The following is a 23,705-nucleotide window of genomic DNA, read 5'->3' as shown; positions in this document are numbered from 1 at the left end:
TCAGTTTCCTTAATTTGATTTGTAATTTCATAGTAATTGTAAATGGTGGGAGTGTTGTATAAAAGAGGCAGTGTTTCATTTTCTCTTACTTGTTGAAGAGGTTGAGTCCGATGCGATATTGTCTTCTCTGCACTACGTCGTTGTTAAAGGCAGGAGAGTCCCAGCTGTGCCGACTTTCTCTCTGGTAGGTCTGTTTCCCTAATGGGGGCAAGGGCTCCCGCAGACTATCCCTTGAAGAGGAGCCTGAGCTGCAATTAATGGTCTCATTAGAGTTTGTGGTGGAGTTCAGTGAGTCATTATCACCGTCCGAGCAGCACTGCTGCTCCAAGCCACCAGGAGGCAGTGGTGCTGAAGAGGAGGATGAGAGCGGTGTGGTTGAGGGCTGTTGAGGAGAGGAGGAGGACGAAGGGGTGTCGGGGTACTGGTGATGATGATGGTGGTGGTGATGGTGATGATGGTGAGCCATGTGGTGTGGGATGTGCGATGGTATCGATCGGCTAGCTGGACGTGTTTGACCTTGTGCAGCTGTCGAGGATGTTGAACGAGCATTAGGGTTGTGCTTTAGTGTCCCTTGAGGTGATCCTCCTGCTGAGTCCTGCTCGTAGACTAGTTGTCTGCTAAGGGAGCCTCGGTCTGAGCGGTCACTCATGTCCACTGAGCTGTCGCTAGGTGGTTCTATCGTAAGTAATGGTAAGTGCCCTCCCCTTAAACGGTAATCACGGCACTCTGTGCAAGGTGTGCTTCGGCGGCTATTGCTGCTTCCTCCTCCTTCTGTGTCACGGCTATCTTCTCTACCACTTACCCCGCTTCCAACACCCCCCCAGAACTCAGTGTCTGTGCTGCTAGGGGCCCGGTCTAGAGAAAGCGGTGAGGAAGGTAGACCGTCGTCCATGTAAAGCGTAACATCACTGTAGGAGGTGGCTGTGCTGTCTTCGTGCATGCTCAAGCCCCCTGTACCTCCTCGATCCCTGTCTCCAAGACCTCTTCGTAAGGATACGTGGCTGTTGCTACTCCATATGCACTCGCCGAAGTCATCCACAACACCACTTCCATCCCCTATACCTTCCTGGGAATCATCTCGGCGTGGTCGACACGTTAGGGCATCATCAATGGAGTCGGCCAAGGACTTCACCTTGAGTACAAATAAACAGACACTGTCAGGCAAACTACAAAAATTTTATCTTTAGGGATTTAGCAGTGTCTCTGAGAGGGTACCCTTAAAGGTACAACTTTGTACATTATATACCAATTTGATCTCACTGCAATTCATACATATTCATACATATTTTACGATTTCGTATGTTTTCTGTGAGGGGTAGGTTTAGGGGCGGGGTTAGGGGTGGCCTTTTCATACATATTCCTACGAATTTGCCACCTTGTAAAATGCGTATGATTTTTCACAAAACTTTCTCAAAAATTCATAGGAATTAGTATGAATGACCACCCCTAACCCCGCCCCTAAACCTACCCCTCACAGAAAACGTACGAAATTGTATGATTTAGCCACCTCATAAAATACAGTATGTACGAATTGCTGTGAGATCAGGCTGGTACATAATGTACAAAGTTGTACACTTAAAGGTACTCTCCCAGGAACACTGTTGTAACCCTAGAGAAGGTGTATATTAGTACCTTCGAGTAACCTTTTAGGGGTAAATAAAGTTGTCCCTTTAAGGGTACTGCCCCAGTGACAAGTTGTTGTACCTCTAAATGTACAGTTTTTGCAAGAGCATAGAAACCACAGGATATGCATTTTACATAGCATTATCTGGCCATGATCTGACAGTTTTGGAATCTATCTGCTGATGAAAATCTTGCTTTAATACAAAAAAATGTAAATGTAAACTGTCTGTTCACATAAGGTGTATGGGCAAGTTATGGACACTACCCCACTGAAAAGACCAGGTCAGACAGGTACGCAGAACTTTGACCAGCAGTCTTTCTGGTGAAACTAGTTGACCAAAAACATCTCGCTGGTTAAGCTAGTTATGAAGCCTGTACATTAGCATCCAATGTTGGGGACAGATCAGATACAATAAAACTGAGTACTGACTTGTTTTGAGAAGGAGTCCTCTAGGTGGGTGTATTCCGGTCGTGATGGGGAGCTTGGCTCTGTGGTGCAGGTTGGAGAATGCGGAGGACCCATTCCTGGACTGTGACTGTAGTGAGTCTGGGTGGGAGGTTGAGGATGTCGGTCATCAAACGAGTACTGCAGTCGCATGTTGGAAAGGATGATGCGCCGTGTCATGCGGCTCTCAGAAGCTGAGCTGCGCAGGCGCTCAAAGTTCTTGTTCATGCGATATTGACGGAATGCTGTCTGGATGGTACGTGCTGCTCGTCTACTCACGAAGTAACCCCCATATTTCTTCTCCAGCATCTCCACCTGCACAGTAAAACCTTCATCAGTTATATTTGCTTCAATAGATTGTGATCATGATGAATCATGATTCTTTTTTTTGCTTCCCTTCCTTCTTGTCTTGTAGGTCTGTAGAGAGTTCAATAGATTGTGATCATGATGAATCATGATTCTTTTTTTTGCATGCCTTACCTTCTTGTCTTGTAGGTCTGTAGAGAGTTCATAACTGTCTGATAGGGCTTTGCACCTCTTGTTCTCTTCTTCCTCTTGCTTACGTAGGGCCAGGCTAGCTGGCTGGTTGCGTGTACGCTGTGCCCAGGCGAGGCTGGCTGGGCTTGGAGGGGGCACAAAAGGCACCCGAGGGCCTGGGGGGCCACAGCTGTTGTCCCCGTAATGGTCAGAGCTGTGCACGTAAGGAGATTTACTGCTGGAACTGTCTGAAAAAGGACGTGAAGCTGAACTCTGGGTTTCCTCCTCACTGAAAGGGGTGGGTGAGAGAGAGAGAGAGAGAGGGGAAAAGAGAGAGGAGAGAGAGATAATAATTCTGAGAAATGAGTCTAAAACTCCCCCATAATGAGAGGATAAGATAAAAATCTCAAGCAACTCAGGAATTCATGACATTATTTATTTCCCACTGACTTAGCATTTTGACTTTCAGGAAAGCTTTAAACAGGGCAAATGTCCTAAACAAGCCTCAGGCTTTCCCAGAATTATCACACCAAGACAATTAGAACAATTCTAGTTATAATTAAGATTTGTAACTGGAGAGAGTTACGCAAGTCTATGCCTTAATAAGAGCTTGGTTTCCTTTATCAAAGATCATAGTTTATATTTAAACAATCTATTAAAACTCAAAAATTCATCAGTATGTACTATCAGAAACTTGAAATGCAGTAGTGAATTTCCTGTCAAATCAACTTCTGTTTTTGACTTCTGTACCTGTCATGTGAGAAGTTTTGGCATGTTTCACATCTGTGGCATCATATCCAACCTGTTTTCACCTCAACTATACAATATTGACACCTCCTCATATTCTGTTCCTCACACAACAGCTCTCATCCTTAATGACTTGTAGTCTTCCGCTGCCATAAGTGACTCACTTATCCTCCAGGGTACTATCAGAGCAAGAGTTTGATTGATACACATACCGCCAAACATACGCAGCACACATAATGACATCAATTATGCAATCTCACTCAAGGGCCTTTATACCAAAATATAACTTGAAATAGATTCCTATGTTTTTTGAAGAAAATGCAAGTGGTGTTTTCCAGTCTAAAACTCACCATCATGACACTAAGGTGCTTTATGTTACCAGAGCATTGCTTTGTGGTGGCATAACAATGGTTGTTAGCACATTGCTATGTGGTTGCTAGTATTCTGTTTGATTGCTAGGGTATTGCTAGGATGTTCTAGGTTGTTGCTATGCCTGCTTATGACGTTCACTTGATATGGCTTACATCCTGTCAATTCAATGTAATTTAATGTTTTTTCCCCCCCAGTTGCTTGGAAAAGTAATAACATACTTCTCCTCAGCAATCCACACAAATTGAGGTACCATTTATGCACAAACAAGTTACACACTGACGTTTAATACTTTGTGTTAGAGTCTGCAAACACCACTGCATAAGAAATTACAGAATAAGAACAAACAGACTATTGACACAGGAGCTCAGTTTACAGGGTCAGTCACCCCAGTGCAGAGGCGTTGACCCTTAGGTTTGCCATGGGAAACACAACAACATGTGATCTGAACTCATATTCCTGACACAGCTTTCTGACAGGACAGTGTGTGGGTACTTCTGAATCACTGCAGGCAACTTCCTGTTCTGTATGACTAAGTCAGAGGAGGTTATTGAAGGCAAGATATTATCATATAATGCTAATGTACTGCAATTCAGACGTCTTACGAAACTATTCTCATTTTGGTTAAATGATTTCTCACTCTCTCAAGCCCACACAAAGACACTTACATGGATGCAAATAACCCTTGTTTTGCGGTTTATCACATGTAACAACAGGTAACCATTACACACCTGTCCAGAAAGGGCCAGTTTGTACAAAAGCAAAATACCCTCCTTTTGTCCTCTATTGTATGTAGGAAAACAGAAACCTAACAGGCTTATAACACAACAGCAGATGTTAGGGTTAAATAAAAAAGGAAACTTTAACTGTACACTTACCACATTTACTAGAAAGACCCAAATAGTTGCATAAACCCATGCACATGAACATCCACCCTGAGAGCGAAAGGGAGGTTTCGCTTCCTACAAGTTCAAATTTGGCAAGGAGTCGCTGAAACCTCCTGGAATTCACCAAATGCTGAACTTTGTGGCTTTAGAGTCGTTCTGCAGTTATGACCGACTGTCAGGAGGTCACCACCACATAGTCACATGGCAGTGCTTAAACCCTCCCTCCTCCTATTCTCTCTCCCTCCCTTTATTTACATTACACAAAGTGCGCTGGTGTAGTTCACTGAAGTCAGTAGCTCGGAAAGAGTGAGCGGATGTGTCACTGAGGCTGGAGTTTCTGGCCAATCAGCTTTAGGATCTCCTGCAATGCTTGTATTTATCATCTTTTTCTAGTTTTTCACACAGGTGTTTGTGGTAATTGTCTATGACGGTCATAAAAAGCAGTGTCCCTCTCTCCATTTCGCTGGTCTGTTTTATTTTCCACCCCTAATATGGGTGGTTTCCTGTATTTGTATGAAGTGAACAAAAGATTGAAGGGGGAAAGGAAGACACAGCAATTGCCTTTTGAGCTGTACTGTGGCAGCTGTACCCATAGGAAAGCAAAATCATAAATGAGATCTCTTTGATGTCTTAATTGTTTCTCCTAAATGCATTGAGATTAAATAAGAACCAGCTTTTAAGATTTTTTTTTTCTCTTGAGAAAAACACCCCAGTAATCTCACGTTTAAGAAGAAATCTCAGAAATGTCTCAGATTGTGTTCATATTTGGCAAAATGAATAAGGCTGCAAAGAAATGTAAATACAAACTCAAACATTTCTCATATTCATAATCATCTAAGCCAAGCAATACAAAATAATTTTATAGCACTCGACTGTACAACAAGAATCGTCACATTTGCGTCTTCATATTTTTAGGAGAACCATCTGAGACAAAACAGATGCTTAAAGGGATAGTTCACCCAAAAAGGAAAATGTTGGCATCATTCACTCGCCCTCATGTCATTCCAAACCTGTATGAGCTTCTTTCTTTTGTTTAACATAAAAGAAGATTGACTTCCATAGTAGGAAGTCAATGGGGACCATCAACTGTTTGGTTCTTCAAAATATCTTATTTTGTGTTCAACATAAGGAAAGAAACTTATATAGGGTTGGAACAACATGAGGGTGAATAAATTATGACAACTGGGTGAACTATCCTTTTAAATGAGCTGGGTTCTTAGTTTCATTTAAATCTCTTGAAATATCATAGAGCAATATGATTTTCCTCTGGGTACTTAAAAGTAAGTTAACTTATATCAAGGACCAAATAGTTGCAAATGTATTCCAATATTTCTAATAATCAGATCAGATCACTGGCCTGATGCAATGTGTTTGTTTATTAAAGGAATAGTTCAAACATGAAAATTCTCTCATTATTTACTCATGTTGTTCCAGACCTGCATGACTCCCAACAATGGTATTTAGGCAATTTTAATAGTAAAATCGTAAGGGCCATCGTTGTTTTTCTGTGCGCCACCCAGCACTTCCCTCCAGTTCAGTAGGTGATGGAAATACACCTTTTACATTGCTACATAGAAATAACAGAAAAAGCAGATGAACAATTCTGCCACCTACTGGACTGGAGAGCAATGGTGGCCACTACAATTTTACTATTAAACTTGAGCCACATGCACTTTTTAGCTGATAGTCCTGCATGCTTTAGTAGGCATTTAAGCACAATATACAGTCATGTATTGAATTCCTTAACCAAATATTCATTAAATTATATCCTTTTGTGTTCCAAAGAAAGAAGGTCATATATGTTTTGGAACGACATGAGAAGAAATAAATGACAGCTACCTGAAAACAAATTCTAGTTTCACCATCAAGACTAAGTGTATTTATTCAAGCATTTGCAATGATGTAATTGTTTTCTTTGCAAATATTGATTGCTAGATGACATCACAATCCCACGGTCTGAAAAGTGCTGTTGATATACTTCACAGCTACGTGTAGCTACAACTGTTCAAACATACACACTATTAGTTTATAGGCTACTTTACATAAGTAAATGAACTAGTTTCAAAGTTGCTTTAACTGGGTTTCGACTGGTTTTGCAGTTCTAGATGTCAACCTGCAATTTCATAAATCCCATAAACCTCCTCTGAATGAAAGCTGCCAGTTATATCACAGAGGTTTGAGCAACCACATAGCAATGCACCAAAACTAGCTTTACTTCTGTTTTACTTTAATACTGGTTTTGAAATTGGCTTAATTTATCCCAATCTGGCATCTGCTGCCTACATGCAATGACAAACCTGTAGTGCTGTTTTATTCTGGGAATGCTGCTATAACATCTGCTCATAAAATTGTCGTCTTGCATCTCACATCTTCCTTTTCCCCATTCCTCCCACTCCTCCCACCCACTCTCTCTCACACACATGTAGGAGTGAGGAAGGTAGGGTTGCTTAGTGACAGTTGCCGTGAGACCACCGTGGGAGGTGAGGAAGTCATTAGAAAGAGTGTTGCTATAGATACGGAGCACTGATACAGTAACCGTGGGTGTTGGTGGATAAGTTGCAGGTTGTAAGAGTGTAAGACTTTGAATGTTACAATAGATATATAATATATACAGCTTCTTAAATATAAAGGTTCTTTATTGGTATCTATGGTTCCATGAAGAACCTTTAAACATTCATGAGACCATAAAAGGTTCTTTATAGTGGAAAAATGTTCTTGAAAAATTGTTCTTTTAAGAACTGTTCACTGAAAGGCACTGGAGAACCAAAAATGGCTCTTCTATTGCATCACTGCGAAAATCCCCTTTTGGAAACTTTATTTTTAAGAGTGCATTCAAATATACCTAGCCGTGTGCATGACGTAAACATTGAATATCGCATTCATCAATATTTAAATATAGCTACAGCATGCGTACATTTGAGGAAAAATTTAAACATTTAACCTTAATTGTAATTTTTAGGAGAAAGAGAAAAACTTGCATTAGAATTGTCAAAAAGGGATACATTTAAGTCTAAACTGGTTTATTATGTTCATCGTGGTTCATGAAGTCATGTTCCATGATCTCTTTTTAACTGTACTGAGTTTAAAATCATTATTTATAACCAAGATGTTATATATTTGCACAGCAACAATTAAAAAAATAAAATAAAATCTGGTGGTGTGGCTACGAGTGTTGCCAGATCTCACTAGAAAAACATGCCTTTTGGCCATATAAATCCAAAAATCCTCAAAAAATAATTCAAATATTACATATATACTGTATATGACTGTCCATTTAAACCAATGAATATATTTCTGGTTTTGGTGTAGAAGAGGGACCGGGAAAGGCTACAAGAGGACTAATGGCATTATGTCTTGAACAGTAGGTGGGCCAAGCACTAGCACTGACCCAAATATGTGACTGTATTGTATAAATAATTCCAAAAAACACAACTCACTACAGCCACATTTAGAAACAACTTCAAGAAAGAAAAAGCCCAAAGTAGCTTATAATGAGAGGACATGGCAACACTGATAGTTAGGCAAGTTTGTTGTTTTTATACCTATCAAAGTTACTAAATCACCCAGATCCACAGTATAAGGTGGAATAGATTATTCATTTTTACAACCAGTGAACTTCCTTTTTATGTTTAGCTGTTTTCTTTCAACTCAAAAAGTGTAGTATTCTTCATTTTCTTTATTCGGTTCATATTTGCAGTTTCCAGTGAAGAACACACGTACTGACAGAGCAGCCACCTGAACACATGATGGTTCAGTGATTTTTCTTTATTATTCTCTTTTATAACACTGCAAACGTCAACTTACTGACCCACAAGTGTTTAACAATGTGCTGGTCTGTAGCTGAATAATCAATATCAGTGCTTTATTAAGAATGGCTAAAGGAATTATTAGTCGATATAGTATATTAATGCATGTGCTTTGTTGCTATTTTTCTCCAGTATTATAAGAGATTTATCTTTATTCTTGCTTTCAGTTTAGGAGGATGCAGTTCAGTGTTTGTTAAGCAGACAGGAATGTTGTAGTAACTTGCTGAGCAGGTTGCATCAGAAACAATATAAAATTAAACTTTTCTAAAATGCTCAGCATAGTTTGCTCTGCAAATGCACTCAGAGACAGCAGAGCCAGTTTATATTCAGCGGCCCCAAAAGGTACTTGAACACTTAAGCCAAATTTTAAAAAATGCCATACTAAGTGGCATTTATGTAAAGAAGGACAGCATAAATAGACTTTTCAAACCAAACATTTAAAGGGACAGTTCACCAAAAATATGAAAACTCTGTCATCATTTATTCACCATCAAGTTGTTTTAAACCTGTATTTAGTTTCTTTCTTCTGTTGAGCACAAAAGATGATATTTTGAATAATGTTGGTATCCAAACAGTTGACAGCAGCCATTGACTTCCATGGTACAGTATGTAAAAAAATACTAAGGAAGTCAATGGCTACCAGCAAATGTTTGATTATACATATTCTTTAAAATATCTTCTATGCTCAACAGATGAAAGGAACAACTTTGAGATGAAAGGACAAAATGTTCATTTTTGGGTGAACCATCACTTTAACAAAAAGGTCTGAATCTATAAAATAGATATTTTGTTCAAAATGAAGATAAATATTTGGGCATTTTTAGATTGCGAAATTATAAGAGAAAAGGTCTAATATAATTTATTTGTGGATGCCATTTGGTTTGACATTTTAAGCAAACACATTTGAGGCCATTTTTGTGTTGTGTAACAAAATACCATTAAAACAAAGCAAAACAAATTGCTATATATAACATTGTGTATAAGCTTCCAGAACGTGCAATTACCGTAATGATTTCAATATTCAAATGTGCTTTCTAAATACACTTTGTAACACCATTCAAATGTGACCTTTGAGATATTATCTGTCATATTAGTTCAGCGGCAGGTCAGCTCACCAGAAACGTGAAAGGCATCCCTTCTGATAATGAGCTGTAATTGCTGTGTAATTGGGTGAGACTGTGGGCTGTGATCTGCATTCATTGTCTTCAAACACCTTGACGTAATTAGTCTCTGATTATATTCTAATGGGTGGGAAGACACCTTTTTACAGTGCTTTTACAGTCAGCACTCTGAGCAAGAGTAAATAACATGCTAAAACATAAGAAATATTTCAATAATGTGCTATGTTAACAGCTATGATTGAAAGGTGGACATGCCACACATTTGCATTGCATATAAAATTTAGAAGCATATTTTTAAACAACTTTTGTGGGGTTTTGTTTTTGTACCAGGTGAAAACTGTGATTTGTCTCGACACCCAAGATGCTCCATATACTAGATATCTGATAATATTGGAAACAGTTTTTGACAGCAAATGGAGGTTATCTTTAGCTGACACAGATGGTTAACTAAATCTAATGTGACTCACCCTAACAGAAGCATTTGTAATAAAAATTAACTTCAAAGTTAGTTTCAAATTCTTCATTGAAAGTGGCAGTGCAGAATCAAAGCCAAGGAACTCTCATTAGATGCTTAAATCTAGGGTTTAAAAAATAAATGAACAAGGGTCCATTTCAGTCCATTAAGCAGGATGACATGACATGACCTGAAGCCAACACTGCAGTGGCTTCAGGACGAGTGTCTGAATGTTCTCAAGAGGCCCAATCAAACACAGAAAAGTCCCAAAAAGACCTTCCAAACAGTCTGACAGGGAATAATTGGAGAAACTGACCAAATACAAAGCTGGTTGACACTTCCTCATGTCAACCAAAGAAGGTTCTATCTAGAAAGTATTGAATAAAAGGTTGCACATTTCTTTTTGTTCTCTTTAAAAAAACATGCTTAAAATGTTGCAGTCTTTTCAGTCTATGGTCATATGATCAAATAAGCACAGCAAAAATTCTCTAACAAAGTGTGGGAAAACTGACAGCGTCTGAATAATTTCTGATAGCTCTGTAGCTTCACAGAGTCAAAAGGCGTGTGATAAAAGAATCATTACAGAAAATCAGCGAGCTATTGAGGCAAACAGCAGGAAACAGCTGTCAAGACCAGCTTAAAAAGAGGATCAAATTGAGTCCTTTTAAAGTCACAGATTTCAGATTCTAGAGCCAGTGTGTAATCAGTGCTATACAGACATACTAATCCATGTTGTCCACGAGGATGAAAAGCTGTTTAAAACACCACGCACACACAAACATAGCAGAGTGGGTAAACGCAGTGAAGTGTTTCAGCTGCCGTTCCAATACTTTCATTACCGACTGACTGACTGACTGACTGACTGACTGCCGACACATCACAGAATTAGAGGGTCTGTGATTATTTTCTTTTTCATATGTTAAATGACCCACAGGCCGGCTCTAGATGGAGCATTTCAAGGTTAAAAGTTATTTGTAACGTATGTATTACATTCATGTAGTGAAATAATTATCCTTATAGTTCCTTGTCCCAAAAAACAACAAAAAATGAATTAACTATGAATTAAGGACATACACACGCATAATACCATGTTATATAATAACCTGTCAAGAAATAAGATGTGAATTAAACAGAATAGAACATAGTAGGTAAATAGAATATTATAGAGATTCTTATGCAAAATATACGAAAAAATACAAACTCAAAGAAACTGAATAAAAAAACTGCTCTCATCATGGGAGAAATCTGCAGAATGGAATTAAAGTGCTAACAATACTGAGCTTGTAATACAGTCTTATGATTCAGATGGCTGAATGCGTAATCAAATTAGCTCAATTAAATGCAAGGTGTGTGTAGAACTTTATACAGATTTTTTCATGCACAGATTCTATTTCTGATTCTGTGTCATTTTATTAACTCGTGTATTCTAGGACAAGAAAGTAGTTTAACAGTTATTTTGAAAATTATTTCGATTTTAATTATTTAATTTAAATTTAATTTGATTTAATTTGGACCCTACTGACTTTCACTACACGGACAAAAATCTGTTAGAATATTCTTTAAAATATCTTTTTTTGTGTTTCACAGAATAAAGAAAGTCAAACAGGTTTGGAATGACATGAGGTTGAGTAAATTATGATTTTTAAAATTTTTATTTTGGGGTGAACTTTCTGTTTAAGAAAGGCATTTCTTTAGATAAAATCAAATCACTTTCATCAGATATGGTCATATTTCCTCTTGACAAGATAAAATAAAATGAAACTACTAAAAATGAAACGCACCAGCCAAGCGCATCTGAACACAACCACAATAAGTTTACCCTACGAGCTGAGCCTGCAAAGCTATCCCACAATCCATTTGACCAGAGCTACACCTGAGGGTCTGTGTGTTAATAAAGCGCTTACCTCCTCTCTTTTCCAGCATTCACTCTATCCTGTCAGACAGGTCCCATACTGGTGATTATTCCTCATCCATCCTCAAAGCTCATATACTCTCTTTTCCCCCCTCTCCTTGTATTCCCCCCCTGCACACACACAGCTCAGCGTCTCAAAGGAGCTCCTGACATCTCTTCACGACACACAGACAAACACAAAAAAATACTTTCACTTGTCTCTCTCTGCTCTACCTGAAACGTGTTCACCTGTTCTTTAGCTGCCGGCTATAATGAGCATACAGTCAGTAAACACATTCAAATCACCGGCATAATATGGCACGAAATAATGGTCCTAAAAATAAAAAAGACCAAAGTGCAAATATGACCACAGCATTTCCTCCTCTTTGACACAATAACACCATTCACACATACAAACAAAAACATAGAAACACTGACACTTGTGTTTTACACTTAAACTGTATATATTTGCCTAGAGCAGATACTTGAACTTCAGACAAAAGCTTGTTCTGCCTGTACTAATATGTCTAATACTTCTTTATAACTTTTATATTGATATCAATAATCCACAAACTCTGTTGTGTGATGGACATTGAGGACAATATTGTATATGACAAACATAAGAACACTTACCGTGTTGCTGGTAGAGACAGTCAGTCATTCACACTGATCCTATGTGACACAACCGCACCCTCATACAAACACACATACTGCAGAGTTGAATGACTACATTTCTGACAGTCTTTTGACAGCTCGAGCGCAGGGAAAATAATGTATAAATATAGCTTCCTGGCACACATATGGTGATTAATGCTGCAATATTAACACCGAAGGGAGTGAGGAGAGAGAGGGGGGCGAGGAATGGTTTCATTTCATACATGCATTCCTGAACAGCATGTGTGCAATCAAAAAGGGGCGGGGCAAAGTTCATGAGCTTCAGGAACAAAGCTGGTGAAAGATTCACATAAACACAGAGTTTTCAGTCATCACGTTTATTCATGTCTACAGCATGTGCGAGCTTCATTTCAATAATAGCACCTTGTTTTCATTCTGTAAATACAAGTGGCCTACAAGTTTGACAGTGTGCTGCTGTTCCTTTAAATATCATATATGCATATCATTAAATACTGTATATGTATGTCATTAAAATGTCAACTGGATATACTATTGTACATCTGTGTCATTCTCAGGAAACGCTGCCATTCAGTCACATTAGCAAAATTTAAGGTAAGGTCCATTGTCTGTTTTCAATAGTGTAGCGAACTAAGTCACTTTCTAAACAAGCAGCTTTCTAAGTAACTTCCCAGGTAACAAAGTTTGGTTATAAAAATGGGAACATTGTTTTGAAATGTTTCTAAAATGCTGACATGTCCAGTTTTCTTGTTGTGATTATAACGTTATTTTAAGATTACAAAAACGTTTCTTACAACATTCTACTGATTTTATTTTGACCCCAAATGTAGCGTTATTTGAATATTTATTTTTAATATTCTAAGAACGTTATGAGAACAGAGTACATAAATCATATACTAATAAAGTTCTAAAAATGTTCCATAAACATTACTTTAAGAACGTTTTGTCCTAACATTTATATATATTAAAAAAAAAAAATTTAGTGAAAGTTGTGAAAACGTTCCCCGTTAGCTGGGCTTAACACTTTTGTTAAATCTACATATGAAAATATTTTGTCTCTGACGAAATTCCCAATCGCGTGGATTCCTGTGACAAATGACTGGATTTCGCCTGAAAAAATTTGCCAAACAATAGTAAATGTATTATTGACAGCACATTTATATTACAACTGATATGTTTCATGTGTAATGCAAAAAAAAAGTTTTCATCTGAATATCAGCTCATTAAATTTGAAATTTTTAAATTAAAATGTCATGCCATTTTTTGTTCAATGTTGTGACATTTTCCTCATTTTCTGACCACCACTTCCTGCATCAGATTTCCAGAAAATTCACTATATTTTTTTTGCATTTTCAGGCAAAAATGTCAGCGTGTCCTGATAATGATTGACTTTATTCATAGTGGCACATTCAGCTTTAATATATGCCTCCTACAACAGAAAACAACAAGAGTAAACATTAATTATGAACAATAGGTTAACACAGTGCACACAAAATCAGCAAGCACAGTGACATTTGGGATACCACTCATTTACAAAAAAAGGTTCTCAATGACAGGGATTAACTGATATTAAAATGTCGGCATAAAAAGGAAAGAATAATCAGCAACTATACTGATATTTTATTTTAAAATTATAATACCAAGCAAATTTAAAGACATCTCACAAGGCTGCAGAGTTACTGTATCTCTGTGCAGTGTTCATTGAAACATAAAGCAGCTTTATTTTAGAGTAAAATTATTGACTGTACCTGATATTTCTGCACAGACATATAAATACAGTCAATGTCACTGCCTCCAAACTGAATGCAGTGTTCATTTATTGATTGATTTGATTAAGATGTTTTCCAATTATTTAAACATATGTAACAGCAGTTTATCGAGACAGCCAGTCCCTGGCCATGAATTACAACTACGTGAATTATGAGTATAGGGATTCTGTGGGATTATCTATACTCCCTTCTTTGGTTTGCCTTAAGTATTGAAAATTATATTGATAAGAGACTAATTAAACCAAAAAAAAAAAGAGTTCTCAATTACAGTTTTAAGCTTGCAGACAAATACTACTAATGCTCAGAATAATGGCAATCTAAAAAGGAAACCCGACTATGACTTTAATGAAATTTATTTACATTGAACTAATTGGTTAACTAATTTTTTTTAAATTATATATTATGTATGGTAAATATTGTTATCAAAATGCAGTATGCCTTGAACACAATACATTTGAGTGTTTTAAGCAACATTAGCACATGGTTGGAAGCAGGTGTACAGTTTTTCATAGCAGCTAACATTTAAAAAATACGCTTGAAAACACTTTCATGAAAATTTTCGCCAGAATGACTTAACACAAAAATTCTGCTCGTTTCATGAATGAGGCCGATTGAACAGACTGTAGTTCAATCCATCACACTGTTTTTTCATTCGCATCAAATTAAATAGCGCAAACCTTTGAGTGAATCACACTCAGAATGATACTAAATTAAATTAAAGAATGAAACATGACATCAGAGTGAAGAAAATCAGAAAGTGAGAGAGTCTGTCAGAGTCTAAAGTAATGAGGTTGCTTTTATTTTGGGAGGCATTCTGCCAGCAGACGTGCGCACGAGGCTTTAAATGGCACAGTTGAGGAAAAGAGGATAGAGAGCGACAGATCAAGTTCACACACTCTGTGTCTGTCTCTTCTTTTACTCTCTCTCTCAATCATGGCTGTTCTGTGAGGCTTAAACTGAGCCAGCCATGTTTGATCCTGTGTTTATACAGGGTTAGTGAGACGCTGGAGGAAGAGAGAGACGGAATGAGGAACGCTGGTGGACAAGGACAGAGAAATAAAGGAAGAATTGATGGGGGACGAGGTGAAAGTTGTAGCAACTCTATATGACAGGCATCCGTCAAACCGTAAGACATTAATTGGTACCTCTCACTTCCTCAAGCCTCATCTAGCATCTTCTCTAACAGTGCTAAAGTGATCACTTCCTCCTCCGCAGTCCCTGAAGTGTCCTTCTCTCAGCACTTCACAGCGAGGGCAAGAGGAAGGACACGATACACACAAAATGTGACACACCAGGTGAGGGCAGTTGTTTGGATGAGTGCAACAGGTCAAAGGTCAAAGGGTGAGGGGCAGTGTGGAGTGTTTGGTAAACTGCTGGTGAATCAACAGATTGCAAGACAGTGGAAAGCGATAAAAGTGATAAATCCTATGGATTTATGGACAGTGGAAAGTGATAAATGCTATCTCTTCCATGTAAGCTCTGCTGATTCCATACACTAGCATTCAAACGTTTGGGGTCAACTCACAAAAGACACATTAAAATGATCAAAACTAACAGAAAATGCATTTATAATGATTTCTATTTCAAGTAAATGCTGCTCTTTTGAGCTTTCTTTTCATCAAAGAATCCTAAAAAAAAAGATCATGGTTTCCACAAAAATTAATGATTTCTATTTCAAGTAAATGCTGCTCTTTTGAGCTTTCTTTTCATCAAAGAATCCTAAAAAAAAAAGATCATGGTTTCCACAAAAATAGCAGCAAATCAGCATATTAGAATGATTTCTGAAGGATTATGCGACACTGAAGACTGGAGTAATGATGCTGAAAATTCAGCTTTGATCACAGGAATAAATTACATTTTAAAATATATGTGACCCTGGACCACAAAACCAGTCATGCATGGGATATGAGTAGCAATAGCCAACAATACAGTTATTTTAAATTGTAATAATTTGTAAAATTACTCTTTTTACTGTATTTGTGATCAAATAAATGAAGCCTTGGTGAGCATAAGAGACTTTTAAAAACAAAACAAAAAAAATCTTACCAACCTCAAACTTTTGAACAGTATTGTATATGGATATTCAGGATTTTATGAGTTACAGCATTCTAGCAAATATAAAAAAACAAATGCATTGCTAAACATTGATCATTCTTTTGTGGTGCATTGATTGAAAATTTAAACTACTGGGCCAGCAGGGGAAAAAAAATTAATTATTAAGTTTGAGCACTGCAGTTTCTGAAAAAAGGTACAAAGCTGTCACTGGAGTGGTACCCTTAGGTACAAAAGCTAAAATGTACATCTTTGTACCTTATTTACCCCTAAATGGCACATATTAGTACCTTTTGAAAGAGTACTGTCCCAATGAGTTTTGTACTTTTTTTTCTGAAAAAGTGGAATATGCTCAGACTGGATGTGATTTTGTGAGGACAGATTACTTGATAATGGAAACTTGTTGCATCACACATGGTGTAAAGCGGTGTTCACAATCACAGCATTTTGCAGCAAAACTTTTTCATTAAAGTGCAGAGAGGAAAATAGTTATAAGAGAGAAGGAGTGGGATCAGGATCTGAACCAGCTCAGACTGAAACATAGGCCATTGAGAGCCAACAGTTCTCATAAATTCAGTGCAGTTGAACTTGCAAATGAGCAGTGATGCATTCACCAGTAAAACTACAGTATCGGGAGGTGGATCACCTTCTGCACTCCCATTGGTAGTTTCTGCATTGCGTTGCTGCTCATTTGCATAAAGCTGAGCTCTACTTTGTCACATCGACAACAGTTGCTGCTGCTAATGTTGCCGGAAATGACTCTCATTTAGAACGAATGACTTCAGGTCGCTTTGTCACTGCAAACAGATGTAATTGTGAACGGCACTTCAGGGTGATGTGGGAATCTGAAGAGGGGAAATGGGCTGAAGTGGCATTAAGAAATGCTGTGGGTACAGAAACTAAGGGAACTAGAGGATTTGGGCTCTGTTGGCCCTCTGCTGGCCCTTACCTGGCCCGCTCTGAGCACCTGCTGGAGGGTGGCTCGGGTCTGCCCAGCCTGGAAGGGCAGCAGAACTGATGGTGACTGCGGCTTTTAGATGGCTGATGGGAACTGAAGGTGGAAGCTGAGGAGAGATGAGTGATTGTGGAGCAGCTGGAGGATGAGTGTAGTCTGACACCTCTGAGAGAGACAGAGAAAGACACAGAAAGGGATGGAAGGACGAGTAGAGAGCAAATAAAGGGACAGAGATGGACAGAGAAAGAAGCAGATAAGCAGATGATAGCAGAAACATACAAACAAGCAAAAGCAGTTCATACAATACAGAAAAAGTTAGATAGATGCTGTAATGAGATGTTACAAGTTAAAAGTGTTAATATGTAATATGAGATCAACTTAAAAATGAATGTTAGCAGCAATTACAATTACACACACTGAAAAAAAAAAAAGATAATTTGGACCAACTTGGAACAAAAATACTCTAGTTATAAAAATACTCCTACCACCCCGGTGGCTTACATAAACCAATACAGTGACTGAAATCTACACATTGTGTAAGTCTGCTCATTATGCGTATGGTATTTTGCCCCCTTTATTCGGTCCTTTTCATACTTTAAGCACTCATGATATTTGCTATTCAGCTGACATTCAAAGGCGGCCCACATGCAGTTTAAGCACTTCTGTCTGCTTCCACAGCAAACGGCCACTCGCAAGTTCAGTTTGGGAAGATTTCCTGTCTCATACTGCAGCATCTCCAAGAAGAATGAAGAATCAGTGAAGTGGTCTTCACTGAAACACTACATGCTCTTCCATAAAGCAGCTGTGCTGCATGAGTCACTCCATCTGTGGCACGTTAGCATTTAGCTCTAAAGCCACAGCAGTCAAACATGCTGATCCAAAACCTTTAATTTTACCATGGCAACAACATCATGTGATACAAATGTTTCCTACAGGGCTGTAAAATATGCAGTGTCTCCCTCAATTTTAATAAAACTAAAATTCATCCCCTGTGCTTTTAAATTAAGCAAATGTGACCCGTGCTGGCAAAATATGAGTCAGAATGGGCAAATTTTCAAAATGAGTTCCTTTTATTTTCATTCTCCATTAAAATACCTTCAAAATTATATATGACTTGTTGGAATCGAACAAAAAAATGAGCTACAGCCGTTTGAAATCGATAGCCAGCAGAGTTGATTTTGAGAAAAATCCAGTTGAAGTTTTCTGAAGATTCACCAAGCAATGTTGCATATTTTCCTCCAGTTGTGTTTTGTATATAATCGGGCAATTGGGTACATGTAAACAATGTTACAATTTACTAGTTCCACTCTAAAAACAAATGCAAAAATAATATACTTTTCTGTACTGATTTTGCACTGCACTGTGTTGTGTTTTACAGTTAACGGACATACAGTTAACGGAAATGTCCGTAAAATAAATGGTTTAATTAAAAATTAATTCGTTTTTTTTTTTTTACAGTGCAGGCTCTTAACAACAATATAAAATGGAAATCTTGTATTGTAAATCAAGAATGACAGTAAATGTTAATAAAGGTGTATTTTTTTCTCATCCAAAAGCATTTTTCTGCCTCTAGTTAACAATATAATATATATTATCAATTATTATTGAGTCCTAGTATGTTCTTATTAAAAATTTACCTTTTATGATAATTGTGAAAAAGTAAGGATACACATCAAAAGTGACAGTAAAGATATTTACATTGTTAAAACATAATTTATATTTCTAAAAAAAAATTTTTTTTTGAACTTTCTATTCTATTCTTTCTATTCTATTATATAATCCTGAAAAAATGTATAACAGTTTTCACAAAAACATTGATGTTGGATTTTTTTTTTTGTTTTGTTTTATGTGTGTCTAATCTGTATGTGAAACTTTCTGTGCTGCCATTTTGGCCAGGACTCCCTGGTAGAAGAGATTTATCTCAATGGGATAATTCCTGGTAAAATAAAGGATAATAAAATGATAAGAAATATTTCTTGAGCAGAAAATCAGCATATTAGAATGATTTCCGAAGGATCATGTGACACTGAAGACTGATGAAAATTCAGCTTTGCCATCACAGGAATATAAAATCATTTACAATTATTTAAATATTTAAAATTATTTTATATATATATATATATATAGCTAGGGTTTGTGTACGTAAGTCCAAAAAATAAAAAATAAACCATGTGAAACTTGTGTATTCATTAGCAGCAGAATTCAGCCATACACTGTCACAACACTTTGACACTTTTTCTTTAATTGGTCTCATGAATGAATTTATTTAGTACAGCCTTAAACAATGTGGGGAAAAATATTTTGTTTATATATTCGTTAAAATATTTTTTAGTCCCACTAAACAAGGTCAAAAAGAGAAAGCATGCAAATACCACTGTCATAAGGTAAATACGACTGTGAATTAATAAAAAGCTAATGAATTGCTCCTGAAATGTTATATAAAATATAACATAATGTTTCAGTATTATGGTGATAATACACTGGGGCGCAGGAACGAAAAGTGAATCATTATAAATCTTAACAGCTTGGTTCATGAATATTAATTAGGAGACGTAACGTTCGCTTAGCCCTTGTTTAAGCAGGTAAGTGGGCGCTAGATATAGTAAATTACCACTTGCATGTTCATTCAGTCCACACCAGCTGGCAGAGGCTTCAGCTTGGTTGTTTTATGTGGCTGGATACAAATTTTTTTTCTCTGCACTATGACGGAAAGTAACTAAAAAGCACAGAAAGTCTTTGCTTTTAAGTCAATGCAGTGTTGATAATGTACAGTATATATGCAAATCATGTGGACTGTCGCTACAGATCATCATTATAGACATGGGATTAAACAGCATCTGACCTCTATAAATGTTTTGTGACCGAGACTGAATTAAAGGCAGCGAGAGAGACAGTCAGTCCCCGGAGCGAGATCTCCCAGTGGGAAGATTACGCAACACCAACAGTAAGAGCTTTTCAACAGAGCCACATTTATTACCCCCATGCCACAGCCTGCACCTATCTGCTAAAGCACAAGTAATAGCCTCACCTGAGGGGTCTCGCTTTCCATCTCACACACACATTTATGCACCAAGTCATTGCTTTTCCAAAGCTAAAAGATAAGGCTTCCATTGAAGGATTTCCATCTCGTTCCTGTCACACTTAACTGTAATTAAAGAAAGACTCAATCCTCTCTATTTATATTCTCCACTTCCCTCACACCTCCGGTTATCTTTACCATCCCTCAATCTTTCTAGCACTTCACTGCCTGCTTTTACTTTGGCATGCTGTAGGGTAAGGAAAATTTTCTCTCTCTCGTAGTGAGAGAGATTTAAGCTCTCTCCTCCACATCACGAGTAGACACGCCCCTTATTGCTGATTGGCTACAAGTTTGTTTTGCTATTCGGGCCGAATCAGTTTTCTAAAGTGTTTTTGAAAAATCACATACCCTGCCTTTAAATGTACGATACTTTCATTTCCTTGGCCTGGAACGAGCGTACGGATGCAGTCTCGGATGAAAGTCTTGATGATGGTTTGGAGGTTCGGTGGTGTAGGAGTCGCGATCACCTTCTTCCGGGTTTGAAGAGTGATGAACTTCAAAGATGTTCTGACTCGATGGTGATTGGGAGTTTCTTCCCAGTGGAAAGTGAAAAAGAGCTAAGAGAGGTGGACGAGTCTTAACTTTTATAAAGAATATTTCTTTGGGTTTGAGACTTTAGTCTTTGCAACTTTAGGGATCTTACCTATTCACGAACAGCTTGTAACACTCCAAAGAGAAAGGAAAACTTGAAATCGCATCATATGACCCCTTTAATCTCAAAATCTAGTGAGCAGCTTATCTAGACTACTGTTTTGGGAATCGTAGACATGTTTAATCAAATATTTAAACTCAAAACCTAGTGAGCTGCCTAGCTAGACAGCATTTTTAGGCATCACTGACATATCAGGTTATTTTATTTGAATTCAAAATCTGTTGAGCTGCCTACAGCATTTTTAATGCATGTTTGAACATTTTGATTTGAATGTCACAACTCAAAATTTCAAGCTGCTTATCAAAAGATAACATTTGGGCATCATAAACACATTCAAGCATTTGATTTTAATGTCTGAACTTAAAATCTGGTGAGCTGCCTACATAGACATCTTTTTTTCCCTCACATCACAGACATGTTTGAACATTTGATTTGAAAGTCCAGACTGAAAACATAGTGAACTGCCTACCAAGATAGCATTTTTAAGCATCATAATGGTGTTTTTTAAACAAACATTCAAACTGAAAAAATAGTGAGCCGTCTGACTAGACAACATGTTTGGTTAGGGAAGCATTTAAATGTTTAAATCAAGCATTTACACTCAAAATAGTGAGCTGTCTACCTAGATGCCATTTCCAGCATCATGCATCATATTTGATTCTAATATTTTAAATAGTTGCCTATTTAGAATTTTGGAAATCAAGGGAATGTTCAAACTGAACATTCAAATTAAAAAAGTGAGCACAGTGAGCTGCCAACATAGACAGCATTTTAGGCATCATTAGCATGTTTGAATGTTCAATTTGAACATCTGTACTCAAAACCTAGTGAGCTGCCAATGAAAACAGCATTTTTGGGTATTGTAGAACCATATTCTAACTCAAAACCTACCGATCTGTCTACAGAGACAGAATTTTTGGGCATTTTTCATGTGCAAACTCTACTGTTCAGCCAATCAAACTCAAAATCTATTGAGCTGCCTTCCTACACAGCAATTTTTGGGCATTGTAGATATTTCACGATTCAAAACCATTCCGACTAAAAACCTAGCGAACTGCCAACCAAGACATTTTTTTTTGTACCATTGTAGACTTGTTCAAATGCCGAAATTGAATATTCAAACTCAAAGAACTGCCAACCTAGACAGCATTTTTAAAACTAAACGAACTGAACCAAATCAAAAATGCTGCACACTAGGATTTGAGACACAGCCAGAGAGTGAGTGAGTAGAGAGAGGCATCCAGGGATGAGCAGCAGTATAACTGGAGAAACACCTACATCCAGCATTTGAGGAGACCACGGGATGGAAGTTTGGAAGCTCACAGGAAGACACAGAGGTGGCTGTAGGACAGAACTAGGACTTCACACAGAGGAGGAGAGGAGAGTGGGAGGAGAAAGACAGAAAATACAATAAAAAAAAGTATGCAAAAGGCTCACTATGGGGGTGGCTGAGGGCAGGGAAAGAGAGGGAAGAGGACATATTTCTCCTGACTCGTAAAACGATAGATGTTTAAAGATCAGTGTCAACGTGTGGGAGCATCTGTGCTTATTAGAGAGCAAAATGAGAGCGAGAGGAGGAGAACAAAAATAACAGCCGAGAAAAACAACAGTGGGACAAAAGAAATGAAGAACGAGAGAAATGTTTTGAGGACGAGTGTTATTGCGCTTGAAACAGAGAGAGTCAGAATATGGTCCAACAATAACATACACAAACAGCACATCCGAGATTCATTTCTAACGTTATTTTCTATTCCACGTACTCAACTTATAAAAATATTGAGTGTCCCTTTAAATAAAATATTGTAGAGCTGTTTCTATACAATCCAAAGCAAGTTGTGCATTGATATTTCAAGAAAATATTGCATACTCTTATTGAGCCGCTGAAATACTCCCACATAAATGACCCCTCCAATCAGTTTGGTAAAGTTTATGTAATGTGTTTTTACAGTAAAAGCTCTTCTGGGTTCTGTAATAAAGCCAGCATTTGAACAGATGTATTAAAGGGGTGACACATCCTTGTTTTCCAGCAGCGGTGTGCCCGCTGCAGCTGACTCAATCCTTCTTTCAAACAGAGAAATACATTCCTGAAATGTCCTTGATGTTATCAGCAAAGCTGTGCTGTTACAACGCTCCAGATTTTATGTTGAACTCGCATCTATCATGGGTAACAGAAATGCACTGGCAAGACAGATAACAAACTTCTTCAAATAACAAAACTCTTTTTATCCTACAAAGCTGCCAGTTTGACTAAATGTTGTGCTGATCTTTATCAGAATTCATTTATACTGACACACTGACAGAGGAGCAAACAACAACTCTAAAAAATACAACTAGCTAGAAAAAGGAAAAGCCACCGAAACAAGTTTTACATTACACCATAGGTCAGTGTTTTGTTTTTTTACAGAATGCTGTTTGCAGTGAGGCACTGATTCAGACTGAATATATGCACACAAAATAAAAACATATATATAAATAAGGTAACACTCCACTAACTATAGGTAATTTTGCAAGTACATGTCAATTCTACTATGCCAAACCAGTCTACCAATACTCTAATGAGAGCTAGTTGACATGCATTTGCAAAGTTATAGTTAGAATGTCTAAGTCTATCAAAATAAAGTATAAAATAATATATTAATATAGAGAGATTTTGAGAATATTCCTTTTTACAACGTACAACTTAATTCTTAAAGCATTATGACTTTTTTATTTAAATGTTACAACTTTATTGAAATACGTATTAGG

At 37.5% G+C, this 23,705-nt stretch overlaps 1 protein-coding gene across 1 annotated transcript in view; it reads right to left on the bottom strand.

Moving 5' to 3' along the window:
* iqsec2b (IQ motif and Sec7 domain ArfGEF 2b) overlaps positions 1–23,705 on the bottom strand; it is a 68,836-nt gene that overhangs the window by 9,047 nt on the left and 36,084 nt on the right. Inside the window, exons 2-4 of the mRNA XM_016561669.1 lie at positions 2,549–2,834; positions 2,054–2,383; positions 90–1,132 (exon numbers count right to left, since the gene is read on the bottom strand). Coding sequence (XP_016417155.1) covers positions 90–1,132; positions 2,054–2,383; positions 2,549–2,834 — 1,659 coding nt within the window. The remainder of the gene's footprint in view (positions 1–89; positions 1,133–2,053; positions 2,384–2,548; positions 2,835–23,705) is intronic.

The sequence above is a fragment of the Sinocyclocheilus rhinocerous genome, unplaced genomic scaffold (genome assembly GCF_001515625.1).
Source record: "Sinocyclocheilus rhinocerous isolate Xijiao unplaced genomic scaffold, SAMN03320098_v1.1 scaffold559, whole genome shotgun sequence".
In the NCBI taxonomy this organism is placed as follows: Eukaryota; Metazoa; Chordata; class Actinopteri; order Cypriniformes; family Cyprinidae; genus Sinocyclocheilus; species Sinocyclocheilus rhinocerous.
Note: the sequence above shows the minus strand (reverse complement) of the source record. Positions and strands in the feature narration are given on the sequence as shown.